The sequence below is a fragment of the Ctenopharyngodon idella genome, chromosome 22 (genome assembly GCF_019924925.1).
Source record: "Ctenopharyngodon idella isolate HZGC_01 chromosome 22, HZGC01, whole genome shotgun sequence".
NCBI lineage: Eukaryota > Metazoa > Chordata > Actinopteri > Cypriniformes > Xenocyprididae > Ctenopharyngodon > Ctenopharyngodon idella.
In genome coordinates, this window is record NC_067241.1 from 1,370,163 (window position 1) to 1,386,612 (window position 16,450).

The window sequence follows — 16,450 nt, forward strand, 5'->3', positions numbered from 1 at the left end:
ACACACACACACACCTGAATGTAAAAGACCTGAATGTAAGATACAAATAAATACATATAAATATAAGATAGTAAATACACAAGGCACAGAACAAAGTGCAAACAGTGCAGATGTAAAGGAATAGTGCAAAGAGCTTATCAGACTGTTTAAAGTGACAAAGCAGTTTACTGTCAGAAGAGACCGTATTACAATCCAGTGCTGTATGAGGTAGAGATAGAGCATCAGATATCAGTGATATCAGAGGGTCAGAGTTTGTTAATGCATGGGGCAAAAGAGGGGACGGGAGGAAGAGCCAGGAGAGAGTTGAGCTTCCTGACTGCCTGATGGATGAAGCTATCCTTCAGTCTGCTGGTTCTGGCCTGGAGACTCCGCAGTCTCCTCGCTGATGGCAGCAGACTGAAGAAGCTGTGTAATAGGTGGGTAGGATCACCCGTAATGCAAAGAGCTTTGCGCGTGAGACGGGTGCTGTAGGTGTCCTGAAGGGAGGGGAAAGAGACACTAAAAGGGTTAGTTCACCCAAAAAGGGTTAGTTCACCCAAAAATGAAATTTCTGTCATTAATTACTCACCCTCATGTCGTTCCAAACCCGTAAGACCTTCGTTCATCTTCAGAACACAAATTAAGATATTTTTGATGAAATTCAAGTTTTTTTTTTTTATCTCCCATAGAAAGCAACGTAATTACTGTCATTCAAAGTCCAGAACGTTATTAAAGACATTGTTAAAATAGTCAAAGTGACTACAGTGGTTCAACCTTAATGTTATGAAGCGACGAGAATACTTTCTGTGCACAAAAACAAAACAAAAATAGCGACTTTATTCAACAATTTCTTCTCTACCCTGTCAGACTCGTACACAGTTGACGCAGTTAACGCAGTTCAGCGCTTCTGTGTTTACGTCCAAACGCCGGCTCAGTATTGGCTGGCTCTTGCATCAGCATCACACGCATGCGTCATGCTGCTCACATGAACAAGCGTCGGCCAATACTGAGTCAGCATTCTGACATGGAACCTGGAAGCACTGCAACAAAAATAGCGTAGGAGAATGACAGGGGAGAGATGAATTTGTTGAATAAAGTTGCTATATTTGTTTTGTTTTAGTGCACAAAAAGTATTCTTGTCGCTTCATAACAAGGTTGAACCACTGTAGTAACGCTGACTATGTTAACAATTTTATTTTACTACTTTTCTGGACCTTGAATGTGGTCATTTCGTTGCTTTCTATTGAGGATAAAAAAAACTTTTGGATTTCATCAAAAATATCTTAATTTGTGTTGAATGAAGATGAACAAAGGTCTTACGGGTTTGGAACGATATGAGGATGAGTACTTAATGACAGAAATTACATTTTTGGGTGAACTAACCCTTTAAATGCACAATAATTTGACAGCCCAAGATTTGCATGCTGTAAAATATTTAGCCCCCAAGCACCCCAGTTTGAAAACCCCTGATCCACTGCAATTAAATTAATTTAATTTGTGACCCAATATTTATCAGGACATTGTGATAGAAAACCTATATAATGTGTTTAATTTATTAATTTGGTCTGAAGGCCTTTCCCTGGAATGAGCATCATCTGGGTCAGTGTGCTGTGGTGGGCAGTGGAGGGATTCTGAAGAACAGTAATTGTGGAAGAGAGATTGACAGCGCTGACTATGTCATCAGGTAAAACTACACTTGCCATGATCTTATGCTCTTTTACTACAACAGAGTGCTAAACTTTTTCAGTGGTGCTGGTTCCAGAAGTATTTTTTTCCAATCATTTCTACAATAGGAATTTAAAAAAAAAAATCTTTGTTAAAGTGTTGTAAGACATGAACCAGGCCAACCAGCTACGAGGTGAATTATAACATTACAAATCTTGATTTGAAGCAAAAAAGTATTTGAAATACAAAGGTACAAGACTGTGTACTTAATAGCTTTAGTGAAGGAAAGAACTACAATCCCATGAAGCAGTGCGAATAGCATAATCGAATTAATAACAATTAAGAAATATAATTTGTTTAAAAATGTTGATTATAGGCATATATTTAAAACAATGTTTTAAGTGTATTGCAAAATATGCATATTTATATATATATATATATATATATATATATACAAATATTTAAGTATTTTGAAAGCATAGGGAGCATAGATATATTAACATAGATGCCTCATTAGAATCCTTATTAGTCTCTGTTTCGATGGGCCACTATACGTAAGCCGTCCGCCATATTAGGACGGTCAAATCTGGTCCATGAACATTCGAGAGCAAGTTGACTGAGCGTCTGCAACCTAGTTATTCACACGTATGAAGATCTATATCTGCAAAAGATTTAAGCAGATGATTTTCATAGAATTTAGTTTATCATTAATGTGATAATTCTGCATATGGATATTGCATATTGAGTTATACATAAAAACACAAACCAGCACATTCTCACCTCCCATTTTGTCTGGAATTTATAGCACAGTGTTTTTATTATAACACTGTGTATTTTTTATGTATTTATTATTTTTATTTTATTATAAAAGTGGTAATTAACTTGTCTACATTTTTTAACGTGTTAGCCCAGTTTGCTTTGTAAATGACAGCAAAGGTCAATTCAACATCCCCCCACATTTTTGTGGTATGTTTGGTAATGCAGGGCGTAGCAATGATGTCACTGTCATCTCTTCCAGGCATTTTTCTTTTGTTAAAAGGTCTTTGTTGTTTTTGCAAGACCAAACTATTTTAGACCTCTCCTTTGGCTTAAAACATTTTTTTTTTTAAATGAAAGCTTTGTTAAAAGTTACTTTCAGTATAACATACTGAACTTTGCTCTGGTATTTGAGCAATCTTAACTTCTTAACTGATTAACCTTTTCCTGTTTGTTGCAGGTTTAACATGGCACCCATTAATGACAGTGATGTTGGGCTGAAGACTGATTTAATCACAATCAATCCCAGTCAGATCCTGAGAGGGTAAGAAACCATTAACAAAATAATATATACAATATATACATTTTAAAGTTTATATAATTGTTTATATTATATTCTTGATAGTGAAAATAAGTCTAAAAACAGTCTAAAAACTGAGCTGCTTGCATAGGCAAAATGATAAAGGGATAGTTCACCCCAAAATTCTAATTATTTAATTTTCATTATTTAATTTTTTACTCACCCTGTGGTTCCCAACCTGTATGATTGTGAAACGAAATTTTTATTTTTTGTACAGACTGAATAGAGTGCAACAGTCAGGTTTCCGAAAGTAAAAATCCCATTCATTTTCTCCATAGGGAAATTGATTTTTAATGATAACTTATATAAACCTTTGCAGATAGACCATACTGTGAGCTAAAGGTTGTTTACCGATGGTACATGCTTTTGTTGAAGCCATCAACATATTTTTTCTTTAAATAATTGTTTAATTGCTGAATTCCTGGTGAAAAGTACCCATGATTCTGCAAAGAAATCTCCACCAAACAGAGAATCACAACAAACAAATTGCACCAAGAGCTCTGCATGGCGAATTAAAGCTACAATATGTAAGATTTTTGCAGTAACATATACAAAAACCACAAGGCCAGTGTTTATATATTTTGTTCAGTTGAGTACTTACAATATCCCAAATATTTCCAACTATTTGTAAAACATGAGAAAATTGCGATTTTAACCAAGCATAGGGGACGTGTTCGGGAGTCGCCTGTTAATGGCATCATATCCGCGTTACCCTCGGTTTCCGGTTTTATTTTGTAGAAACCATGGAAACACCAAAGACGCTTTAATATATGATGTGTTTTATTAGACAAGGGAACAACTGTTTGGTTACATTTATAGACAGAAAACAAATTATTGTTATATAGCTCAACATGTTAGTCTTATTGTTTTAATCTAGTTTTCTTGGTTTTGCGAGAGTACCATGTTTTTACCAAGCCTCAGAGAAAAACACCATTTTGTCAAGTAGCTAACATAACATAATCAGATGCAGCTTTATTTTTAGTAACAGTAATACAGCATTTTCTCCATCATACAATACGTTTTAAAATGAATTTCATGCCATTTATCAGCACGAGCCACCCAGCAGTTATTAATATTATATTCTAATATCGATCTAGCTTACTGCAGCGTGGAACAAGTCATAGCAGCTGCCAAGCGAATGCACAGAGTAACGCCTGTTGTGGCAAAAATCAACAGGACTCTTACTGCATAATACAGAAACATCATACAGAAACACAAGTAGCTGCAGAGTGTAAGACAAAGATTACAGTCTCTCACCCTTCTTTTATACCTCCAGGCTTCAAGGTTGAAAACTCTGTTCTCTTCTCATATTTAGGCACGTGACTATGAAAAGAACTCTTCCACCTGTCACGTGACACTCACACCCCCCCTCACTCTACAAAACCCATACATTTGTCACACATACATAGTTTTTTGTTTAGGCCTGGCAGAGAGCCAAAAACACATCCCTAAATGCAGCTGTTCTACGTGACTCAGAGAATGCATTCTTAAACACTTCTAAAAGAAACTATGTAACCACAATCACATAAGGATAATCATAAGAAATTAAAAATTTCCCCAACACGCCAAAGAATATACACTGACAAGAAGCGAAACTCAATAGAACGTTCCATTGCAACACCGGCACCCAGCAGCAGCCCTGCGTTTCCGCCATTTTAGGGTGAAAGCGACTCGGCAGTCCACTAGTTTCTATGGCAATATCAGCTGCTTTGTTAAAAAAAAAAGAGTACATTAAAGCTGAAATAAGCTGAAAACCTGAATGATGACAATACAGAATAACATACAAACACTAGACTAGTGATCATCAAATCTCTTTAACGGTTTATTATACAGACTTTGTTAAGTCTTCCACTTCTTTTTCTCTCCACAAAACCTTTGTTCTCTAGAAACCATGTCATTTTGGGTTGAACTTATTTGAAGTTCAAGTATTAGCATTATAAACACTGAATTAATACCATCATATTAAATTAAATTAAGGAAATGCATCAGAAAAATCGGGAATGTAGGACAATAAATATATAACAGTAAACTGTTTTTGTAGTGTTGTCCGTTAAAGCAAGACTATGTAATCAAAAAAACAGCCACTGTGTCCACAAGTGGGAATTATGGGATAACAGACAGAGCAATGCATCATGTTCTATTTTGAGAATTTGAGAAATTTTCTATTGCGTTCCTGATATGGCTGTGAGATTTGCAGATTTTAAGTGCGTAAGATGTGATGGATTCTATTGTCTAGTTGGCATTTACACCCCAAAATGGCTGCCGTGCTACCGAAGCGACACCTAGTGGCTGTTACCCAAAAAGCGTCAGAGTTTCACCTCTTAGGTTCTATGCTCTTTGGTAACGCTATAACATAATTTTCAACACAGTCAAACGTATCTAATATGATAAACAGCGCTGTTACCTCATACGCTTGACCGGAAGTGGAAGAGGCGGCTGCAGCATAATAAAAGTTCCACTGCTGTCGAGCCGTGTGTCATGCTCGTTTCTCATTAGCAATCGCTCCAGCGGTCTCCTTCAGCTCCCACAGCACTCTGCCCTGCTCTGCATCACACTATAGTAGCATTAATAATCTCATAATCTCATCCATGAATATGATTTCTGCCCAAGTCCCATCCCGATTCTTTTCTACTGGCTGTGAGGTAAAGACATCTCCCAAGATTCCGCGCTCAAACTCGGCATCATCAAGCTACGCCTTTGTTTTTAATAGGCGACATCTAGCGGTGAAAAATCTACATATTATAGCTTTAAATAGTATAAGTTTCCCTACACTCACAAACTACTTTAATATTTGTACGCATTACATTCATATTTTGCAGTAAATGTAAAATATATTGTTTCTACATATATAATAAATATTTTTAAATCAATCATTTTTAATTCGATTGCTATTCACAATGGATTGTAGATCTTTATCTCATTAAAGCCGTTAAGTACACAGTCTTGTACCTTTCAAATTATTGTTTATTTTTATTTATTTATTTATTTATTGCTTCAAATCAAAGTTTGTAATGTTGTGATTCAGCTTGTTGCTGGATGATTTGGTTCATGGCTTACAACTCTTAAACAATAATAATAAAAATAATAATAATATGGGGAAAAATACTTCCAGAACCAAGGCCGCTGAAAAGTTTGTAGCACTGTTTCACTCGACTGAAATCAATCATGGGTCAAGTCTCCTGTGTATTTCACTACTTGTATGATGCACGGAGTTGTTGCCTATGTTGAGCTTTTAAAATCATTCACTTATGAGGTTCCTTTCAGTCACAACGATTCCTTAGACTGTAGACAGCAAGGCAGCTCACTAGGTTTTGGGAACTGTATTTTTTATGTGCACAAGAATGTCTATAAGGCTCAGCGAGTGTATGTTAATATGTTGGTGGTTTTGTGTGTGTCTCTGCAGTTACAGAAATGCGCAAAAGCAACCAGGTCCATTAATGCAGCGCGTGAGTGTGTACGGTAATGCGTCTCTGATCATGCCCGCGTTTGCAAGCCCATTAAACACTCGAACGTCAATCAGCACTCTCAAAGCACTCTGGCCTCCCAACCCTGAGCTGCAGGTGGTCTTCTTTAGCTCCAGCTACCTCAAGACACTGGACCGTTTCTGGAAAGGACATGGCCTGAAAGGGAGACGCCTCTCTACAGGTTTTATGTTAATTAATGTTGCACTAGAGCTGTGTGATCATGTGCATGTTTATGGATTCTGGCCATTTGACATCAATCTGAAAAAGCAGATTGTTCCACATCACTATTTTGACAATAAAGGACCCAAAATTGGTGTTCACTCCATGCCAGAGGAATTTCTCCGCCTGCTACAGCTCCACAGCCAGGGGGTGCTAACACTGCACCTGCAGCCCTGCTCATCATTTGCATAGTTTGCATATTGACTGAAATGTGCTTTATTATATCTCATGGTTATTTTTAGTTATAGAAACAAATTCTTTCTATAACATTTACAAGGGGTTTTCTGCTGATAACTGAGCTGTACATGGACACTTTACTGGCTTCAAGTGTACTTGATGTGTAAATGTTGACATGTTGTGGTTGAAATTAAGAAGAAAGTTAACCTTTGGTGTTTAATGATTCTGCTATTTAATAGAAACTTTTTAAATAAAATAAGTATTACCACCCGTGTTCCATTACTTTCACACATGTCAAGAAACCAATGTCTCTCTCAATAACTAATAATGAATCTGATATTTAGGCCACTGCCATTTCTTATCCTTCTCCTTTTCTTCTTTCTGCCCTGCAACTATTAGGAACTGTCAATCTCAACTCGACTCTATGTAGAAATACGTTCGGAAGTCAGTTAATGTTTTGACAGCTTTTGCATTACAATCGAAGGTGTTGGTCCAGTTCAGTGTTGTAGTGTCATCTGTTATTTCCAGCTGTAATCAAGCCTATGAAACATTTGCATCTTTGCCATCTGGTGCCATGTCACCAGAAGCATGTATTTCTGACTGGCTGTACTGTTCCCCACTGCTGGATGACAACAAATGGAGTCAACAATTTACAAATAACTTGAGATACGTAATCAGATTACTTTTTCAAGTAACTAATAAAGTAACGCATTACTTTTACATTTACAACAAAACATCTGAGTTATATTTTCAAATAATTAACGCAAGTTACTTTGTTTTCCTATTTATTTACTGACAGCTCTCCTGTCCTCATGTTGTGAGAAATCAGAAGTTGTGTGCTGTGTAAACATGATGGCTATAGTAGCTCTACGCTAAATGTGAGCACACATTTACTTATCTCACTTGCACAAAAATAGATTCAGTATTCTTAAAATTGACAAATATACTTTGTCACTTTAATCACAAATATACCTTATGTATTTAATCTCACTTTATTAACCAATGTCTTTGCTGCTGACCTTCGATGATCCAGTTCAACCATCATAATAAGCAGAAATGACTGTAGAAAAACATTACATGTACGTTTCTTTTTTTTTTTTTTTTATTGCTGAAGGCTGTTCAAATTTCTTCTCCTGCGTAGAGGAGTTTCAAGCAGATGTGCCCATAATATGAACGTAGCGTGCTAAACTGAATGTTAAGCACTTTCTCTAATGGTTTTCTATTGGAAATTGCTTGTCGTGAATCTTGTTGCATTCATATTCTGGGTTTATCTGCTTGCTGTGCATACTAGTATGTGTTATTAATAAGGTGTATATTGAATTTGGTCCTCTAATATCACTGATGGATTAAGCTACTATAAGGCTGTTTCTTTATAACAGTTTTTTAAGGGTAAACATTTAACATGAAATTTAGTGCGTTGCGTTAATTTTCTGGGTGTATCTGTTTGCCTGTATAAAGTATGCATCATCAGTAAGGTGTTAACTAAGTTTGGTCTTTTAATATCACTGTACATTTGTAGGCCTTCTTAGTACCGGTACGGTCTCAGTATAGAGCTGGTAAAAAAGAACTGGCAGGCAATAATTCTGACTAAAATATACATTTTGATACATTAAATATGCATTTTATTGGATGTTAGGTATAAAATACTACATTTGTATTTTTATGAGAGCACAGTAAATTTAAAGGGACTGCTGTAATGGTAGTATAAATATAAGAGTAATATAATTACTATTTCCAGATAAGTGAATGTGTGTATATTTTTATTAGTCAGAGCTTTTGTTTTTCTTTGTTATGGTGGAGAAGTTTTAGAATGTAATGTTTATATTTTAACTCTTGTGCACTTAAAGGGATAGTTCACCCAAAAATGAAAATTCTGTCATCATTTACCCACCTTCATGTTGTTCCAAACCTGTAAGACTTTCGTTCATCTTCGGAACACAAATGAAGATATTTTTAATAAAATTTTAATTTTAATTCTTTGCATTGACAGTCTACACAACTACCACTTTGATGCTTCAAAAAGTTCATAAAGAGATTGTAAAACTAATCCATATGAATTGAGCGGTTTAGTCCAAATTTTCTGAAGAGACTCGATCATTTTATATGATGAACAGATTGAATTTAGGAATTTATTCACATATAAACATTCATCAACTCACACATCAGTTATGGTAAATAGAAGTTCAAGCAAGTTTGCATTGACACCATTGTATGCGAACTGAACTGAGCTGGACGATGACATCACTGTTTTCTAAAGAGCTGCTGTATAGATAAATTAACTAAATTAATAACTAATAATTTTTACAATGAAATTAATCAATACTGAAAGTACTTAAGCTGGACAATGACACCATTTTCCTCTAGAGCTACTGTACAGCCAAAATTATGTTCCTTCTATCACTGTAAAGCTGCTCTGACACAATCTGCATTGTAAAAAGCGCTATATAAATAAAGGTGACTTGACTTCATTCTCGCGTGTTACATAGCATGTTTGAGCTTCTGCAAGAACCAATGAGATTTGTTCTTGCTCATCAAAGCAAGTATGGTTGAGCTTCTGTTTATGTTCACTGATCAATGTATTGTAAGATAAACAGAACCTCAGATACTTTGATCTCCTTAGATATGGACAGTACAAACACATACAGCCATTTGTCTCCACACCCCACAGAGTGAAGTTGTGAGAAAGCTTCCCATTCTGTCCTTCCTCCACATTTGTTCCTTCTCACCCACTTCCTTCCCTTTACACATTCTTCCCTTCACTCAATTCACTTAGAGAGATTATATAAAAAGTATAATGTCCTCTCAATGCAAGTGAATTAACAGTCATGTTTGGTATCATTTAAAATGTCTCAGTGCAACTAGCACAATGGTCTCGTCTACATGGAAGTAAACCAAAAGGTAATAAAGAATTTAAGAGTTTAGAGATACTTTGGTTGCTATCGTGGGTGTGCCCCTTTCCCAGGGTCCTTCATCTAAACTACCTCCTGTCCAGGACACTCAGCAATGTGCATTTTTCTAATGTCAGGTATACATCTTTTACTCTATTTCTGAGCATTTGATGTTTTGTATTGATGATCGTTGAATTGATTATGTAATTGGCATGATACATCTACCTGACTAATAAACTGTTACATGTGGTTTTATTCTGACTTACTCTGAAATTACTGACTCCAGTAGATTACGATGTATCCATTGTTACCGCAAATCTGCGTCAAGTTAGTAACGGACTAAAGTCCAGTTTTGAGTGGAGCATTAGGGCATGCCAACTGAGATTTTAGAGCTCCGACTAACGCTCAATAAAGGGAATTTCTGTTTAGGGCAACAGAATGTTGACTGGCCAACCTAAATCGGGTGAGCCTTACCTCTGTTTAATGTAATGTTACTCTAGCTAAGTGTACATGGGAAACCATGGAATGACCATACCAATACCAATTAGAGAAAGTAGTACTGGTTGGCTCATATCTGGAGTAGTGGTCATGACCTCTGACTAGAGGTAATGTTGCTTAATTCAAGTGTACACAGATCTATGGGGACTAAATAAAATACTCTTAGAGTGAGTGAGCATGGGAGCAACCCCCTAAATAGTACAGTCAATTACCTCTGTCTATGACCAAGACTGGCCAGTTTGTGATTGTGGGCCCGCATAATAAATGAACGGCCGTTGCGAGGACCCCGTGCGACTCTGAGAACCGAATGAACAAGAACAATAAGAGTAAAGAGTAAAATAGAATAATCAAATGTGTAGCTAAACTATTATACAAATGACCAATAATCAACTGACATTCCAACCTAAATTTGAGGTCACAATAACATGGAGTCAGATAAGAACTTAATTGGAATTAAATTTAATTTAATTGGTACTTTGCCACGCTGAAAAGACCGAACGCGCAAGAAACCTTCCCCGTCCTGTGGGATAACCGCCGTTGGGCCCATTGGGCGGTCCTTACAGTATATATGTGAATAAAAGCCTACATTCAATCAGTTCATCATATAATTTTTGTTCCAACTCTAATAAAACACACCTGAACAAGCTAATCAAGGTCTTCAGCATTACTTGAAAGGTACAGGCAGGTGAGTTTGATCAAGGTTGGTGCTAAACTCTGCAGGAAAGTGGATCTCGAGGGCCAGAGTTGAGACCACCTGATATAAAGCAATCGAGTCTCTTCATTAAAAATATCTTCATTTGTGTTCCGAAGATGAATGAAAGTCTTAGGGGTTTGGAATTACATGAAGGAGAGCAAATAATTACATAATTTTCATTTTTGAGTGAACTAAGGCTTTAATGTTTAGCACAGACTACACAGATACACACATTCACTATTTTTGTCTTCATAGGCTTTACTTTACACATTGTTTCTGGGAGAATGTAATAACTTAAAAAAAATAATAATGAAAACATATATATTTTAAATCTGAAGACATAATCAAAAGATTAATCAATTATCAAAATAATCATTAGTTGCAGCTCTAGTTAGGACATTACAGAAGACACTATTTTAAAATTGTGGTGCTTCCCACTCATCTTTGCATCAATAAAATGCGCAACATTTTTTATTTTACTACCAAATTATATGTATTATATATATATAATTTAACTTACAGTCGTATGTTTTCCTTGACATCTCGTGATTTCGGGGCATGTGAGGTCCCGAACATAATGCATGATGGGATACGCTTAGCGAATACCGCTCAGAAGTGGTATTTAAGGTACTGTGGGTTTAGTGTGCATTAAGGGCACTTAATATTTAAGACATGGGACAGTCTTGCGCACTTACTTCCTGTCGCGTGCACGAGCTCTCAAGTGGCCAAGGCCGCAAGTGTGGGTATTTGGACAAGGCAATTCTTGTCGAAACAATGGCGGACTGTTTACAGCTCACTCAGGGCGGGTCTATGCTAAAACGGCAGTGTCCGTCAAGAGTCGTGGGAGGGGCCTGTGCAAATTTACGTCACTTTGCCAAGAATCTGTGAATGCCTTGATCTGACAAAGTGCTTATGATTTGTGGGGAATAAAAAAAAGCACTGGGTGGATTTTTATCATTATTGGGTGGTTGTTTAGACACACTGCCAACACACATTTATGTCCAAACACCATGTAAAAGTGAATTTTGCATCGGATGTCCCCTTTAATAATATCAATAATCAATGTCAGAGGTCACATCAAATTGTTATATTATTATTATTTTTTTTCAACTTTCTATTTCAGTGACAAATCATTTATTAACTGAGCCATAAATTCTTTAATAAAAGCCTATTCTGACCTCTGCGAGAGCGTTTGGCAGGTCTCTTATATGAAGTGGACGGATGTCCATCATCTGGTCTGTCCTGGCTGCCGCTCTGCCTCTATACAAATATATTGTATGTATACTAATTATTTTTATTCTCTTTCATATACATGTTTCTGTCTTTCTACTGTATGTCTGTTTTATAATTGTTCTATAATTTAATATTGTTTTATAAAGAATGGCATCTACGCTAATATTAGTCTCTCTGTTTATCCCAAGGTTTACCATAGTCAACCGGATCCGGGCCGTATCCAGGTGAGATTGAGGACCTGCGCCTTGACACTAACCACAACGCAGCCCTGAAGTATCAGCAGAGATTGCGTCAACTAGATCATCCACTGTGAAGGCCTCATCGACACGACAGCCAGTGGCACAGTTCCTCAACAAACCGTCCATAGCGGCGTGATGAATACGATCCTCAACTGAATGGAACTGGAATAAATACTTTGAATGTTGTGATCCCATCAGACTTATGATAGCTACCTGAATCGTAACAAAGCACTGTTCGCCAGAGGAGAACTGGCCCCCCGACTAAGCCTGGTTTCTCCCAAGGTTTTTTCTCCATTTTAACACCTGTTTGCCACCTGATGTCACCTGTTGGAGTTTTGGTTCCTTGCCGCTGTCGTCTTTGGCTTGCTTAGTTGGGGACACTTGACATTTGATATTCAACAGTGCTTTGATCTGCCTGCATTGACACCATTTTCTTTAAGAGCTGCTGTGCAGCCAAAATAATATACCAGTTATCACTGTAAAGCTGCTTTGATACAATCTGCATTGTAAAAAGCGCTATATAAATAAAGGTGACTTGACTTGACTTGACTTCTCAGTTATGTTGTCCACACTGAATTAAGTCAATGAAAATTTGTTATTGTTATTGCTGGTAAGAGTTTGGGAGAAATGGCTCTGATGATCACGATCAGGATCCACTGTTAAACCTGAACCAGACACTGAGCCAAGAGCTACCTGGAATTTTAGCTCTTTTGCCTTCTGACTTGGTTGTTTCTGTGTCCACAGATCAGGATCAAAGGAAGAGGAAGTGGCAGAGTGGCAGCCAGGAAAAACCAGATGATGGACATCCGTCTTATATGAAGTAGAGTCCTGCCAAACATTCTCGCAGAGGTCAGAATAGGCTTTTATTAAATAATTTATGGCTCAGTTTTAATAACTGAGCCATAAATTCTTCAATAAAAACCTATTCTGACCTCTGCGAGAGCGTTTTGTCAGGATTTGTCATTAAAAACATTCTTCAGCTGTTTGATAAAGAACTGTGTTAAAGTAATATTGTTTTACAGGTTTAGCTACTGCAACATGTTTTCTCTTAAAGACATTTCTTGTGATCGTATATGTTGCAGAAGCATATGCAAAGGGCCCGTTGCTAGGACGAGGTGGATTCGGCTCGGTGTATGCTGGAACCCGCAGGTCTGACAGACTGCCAGTATGACATTTTCTTCCGTCCTTTGTTATGACAGCTTTTAGAAATATTGATATCAGTAAATGTCATGTATCACAATCAGGCAGGTTGCCATCAAGTATCTCTCTAAAGACAGGACCCAAGAGAGGCTGGAAGTTGTTCCAGCGTGAATCTGTTGTTCTGTTTCATCCGTTTGGTTCTGCCCTGGGTATAATGGAGCATTTGTCCCTGCAGGAAGGTCAGGGTCTGCTGCCACTGGAGGTGGCATTGATGACCTGGGTCAATTCAGCTCCTGCCTGCCCCAACGTCCTGAAGCTTGTGGAGTGGTTTGAGCGTCCTACTCGCTACTGCATGATCCTGGAATGCCCAGTTCCCTGCCAAAATCTGCAAAGGTTCTGCAAGGAGAACGGCTGTCTTGATGAGAGTTTGGCCAAGAAAGTGCTGGTGCAGCTGATCACCGCGCTGAAACACTGCGAGAGCCGCAGAGTCCTGCACCGGGATGTCAAGCCGGAGAACCTGCTGGTTTCCACAGCTTCCCATGACATCAAGCTGCTGGACTTTGGTTGTGGAGACCCGCTAAAGGACACAACCTACACATCCTTTGCAGGTTGGTTTGCGTTACTGAAAGATGTTTGTGAACTTTTGTGAACTGGAACCTTTTCAGTGGATGTCTCTGGTCTTCTTGGGTCTCTCAGGCACTCGTGAATACACCCCTCCTGAGTGGTTTGATCTGCACTGCTATTATGCAGGACTGGCTACTGTTTGGTCAGTGGGGATGACGCTCTACAACATCCTGTGTTTTTCCTTTCAGAGCCGCACTAAGTGTCTCCGCTAAAAGCAGACTGCACTTCCCGAGAGATGTCTACAGGCAAGAAATAGCAAACATTCAGAGGTAAAAACCCAGGAGAAGTTTGTTCTTTTGTGTTCCTGAAGACTGTGTTGTGTGTAACAGAGTGCCGTCAATTGGTTAGCTGGCGTCTCAGTGCCGCAGCAGCAGATCATCCCAGTTTAGATGACATTGAGCGCCATCCCTGGTTACGTATGCTGAACAGGTGGCCAGTGACATTACACTTATCTGAATCACAGCAGTCATGGCTTGGATTGTATTTTTAGGATTAGTGTAGATAAACAGTTTTAATTATTTGTATAGGGTGAGCAGGAGTGACACAGGAACTGCAGAGAGCTGATCACCTGATCACCTGCAGAAAGAGGAGTGGACCATATCCTCTGCTTCGCTCTGTGTGGATGCTGGAGGAGCTGAACACAGCTCCAGCTGAAACCAGAGCCCCGATAGGCCAGCTAGTCGAAAGTAGCAAAATATGTAGTTTATATCAGAATTAGAAAACAGCAAAGGTAGAAAAAAACTGGGACAGAGTGTAAAAAAGAATAATAGGAGCAGGAATAGATAGGCGCAAAGTGTAAACTAGCATAATGTGTGTTTTTTTTTCTTTTGTTTTTTGTTTTTTTTAAAATTAGAACAAGGAAAAGAAAAATCTGAAGAAATAAATTCTAGAGTCCAGCAGTTGGTGATACCCACGTAGAATGCCAATTATCTATAAACTAAAGACATTTTTATGCTCAGAACAAAACTAACATATTGTATAGTGAGGGTAGAGGTCAGCATGTTTGACTCATTGTACTGCAGTGTAAACCAGCATAATGAGTTTTTTTTTTATTACAACAGGGAAAAAGAACCAGAAATAGAAATAAGAACATGACACTGAATCCTAACTAGGGCTGCAACTGTTGCACCTGTCAGTTGTCTTAATATTCAGATTTAAAATACATATATTCTTCACTTTTTTTTTTATTTCATAAAGTGATTACATCCTGCCCAACGTGTAAATTGAAGACTATGAGAACAAATATAGTGATATATTTGTGTGTACACACACACACACACACGCACACAAAATGGAATGTGGAAGTAGAAATAGTAATTATTTCCTTTATATGCCCTTACAACAGTCAGTTTAAATTTACTACTTATAAAAATATGTTTAATAAAATGCATATTTAATGTAACAACGTATACTTTAAAAAAAAATATATAAAAATAACTGTGTAATAATAAAAGTGTGATACAGCATTACAATTTTTTTTCCCTGTACATTAGGATGTATCCCGTTTGATTTTTCTAAACAAAAAAAAAAAAAAAAATTATGATTTTTTTTTTTTTTTTTTTTTTACCATGATTTACAGAAGACACCCACTAAAATGTCATTCAATATATGTATTAGAAAAACAGGAATCATTTGAAATATTAAAAGACTATGTAAGGATCACAGTGCAGCCATCAAATACTAATTAACTGTAATTTTTAAAAATCAATGTAATGTTTTTAGTCTTAGTGTTGTTAATCTTAATGTTTTTTAGTCTTGGCGAAACTTGGTTATGTCGTTGAGACCACGATAGTCAATGCAGGGTCTGAGACTGCCATCTTTTTTCTTCACAGAGAAGAACCCGAATGCTGCAGGTGATGTGGAAGGTCTGATGAAACCTTTGGCGAGTTCTTCCTCGATGTATTTCTTCATGGCGGCGGATTCGGGCTGAGATAGGGGGAAAATTCGACCTTTGGGAGGAGTGGTACCAGGTAATAAGTCGATTGCACAGTCACAGGAACGGTGAGGAGGTAATTCTGATGCTTTGGTTTTGCTGAAGGCCACCGCCAGGTCTGAGTATTTAGCAGGTATGCCGGAGTTCACCTCTTTGACAGAGGTGGACTGTACAGATAAAGGGGTAACTTGACTCAAGCATTGTCCATGACAAAATATGTCCCACTGAACAATCTGACCTTCCTTCCAGGAGATGTGCGGGTTGTGCCTTTGTAGCCATGGTAAGCCGAGGATGACTGGGATGTTGGGTGAATGGAGGACATAGAATCTGATAATGTCTTGATGAAGTACTGAAGTATCGG

General features: G+C 37.6%; 1 protein-coding gene and 1 pseudogene across 1 annotated transcript in view; both read left to right on the top strand.

The window, feature by feature from the left end:
• The window catches only part of LOC127505424 (alpha-2,8-sialyltransferase 8E-like), a 60,167-nt gene extending 53,059 nt beyond the window's left edge, over positions 1–7,108 (top strand). Inside the window, exons 5-7 of the mRNA XM_051880964.1 lie at positions 1,551–1,663; positions 2,861–2,944; positions 6,384–7,108. Of these exons, the coding sequence (XP_051736924.1) occupies positions 1,551–1,663; positions 2,861–2,944; positions 6,384–6,855 (669 nt within the window). The 3' untranslated portion in view covers positions 6,856–7,108. The remainder of the gene's footprint in view (positions 1–1,550; positions 1,664–2,860; positions 2,945–6,383) is intronic.
• Positions 7,109–12,232: 5,124 nt separating this feature from the next.
• On the top strand, positions 12,233–14,688 carry LOC127505283 (serine/threonine-protein kinase pim-3-like; annotated as a pseudogene).
• Positions 14,689–16,450: the final 1,762 nt, after the last annotated feature.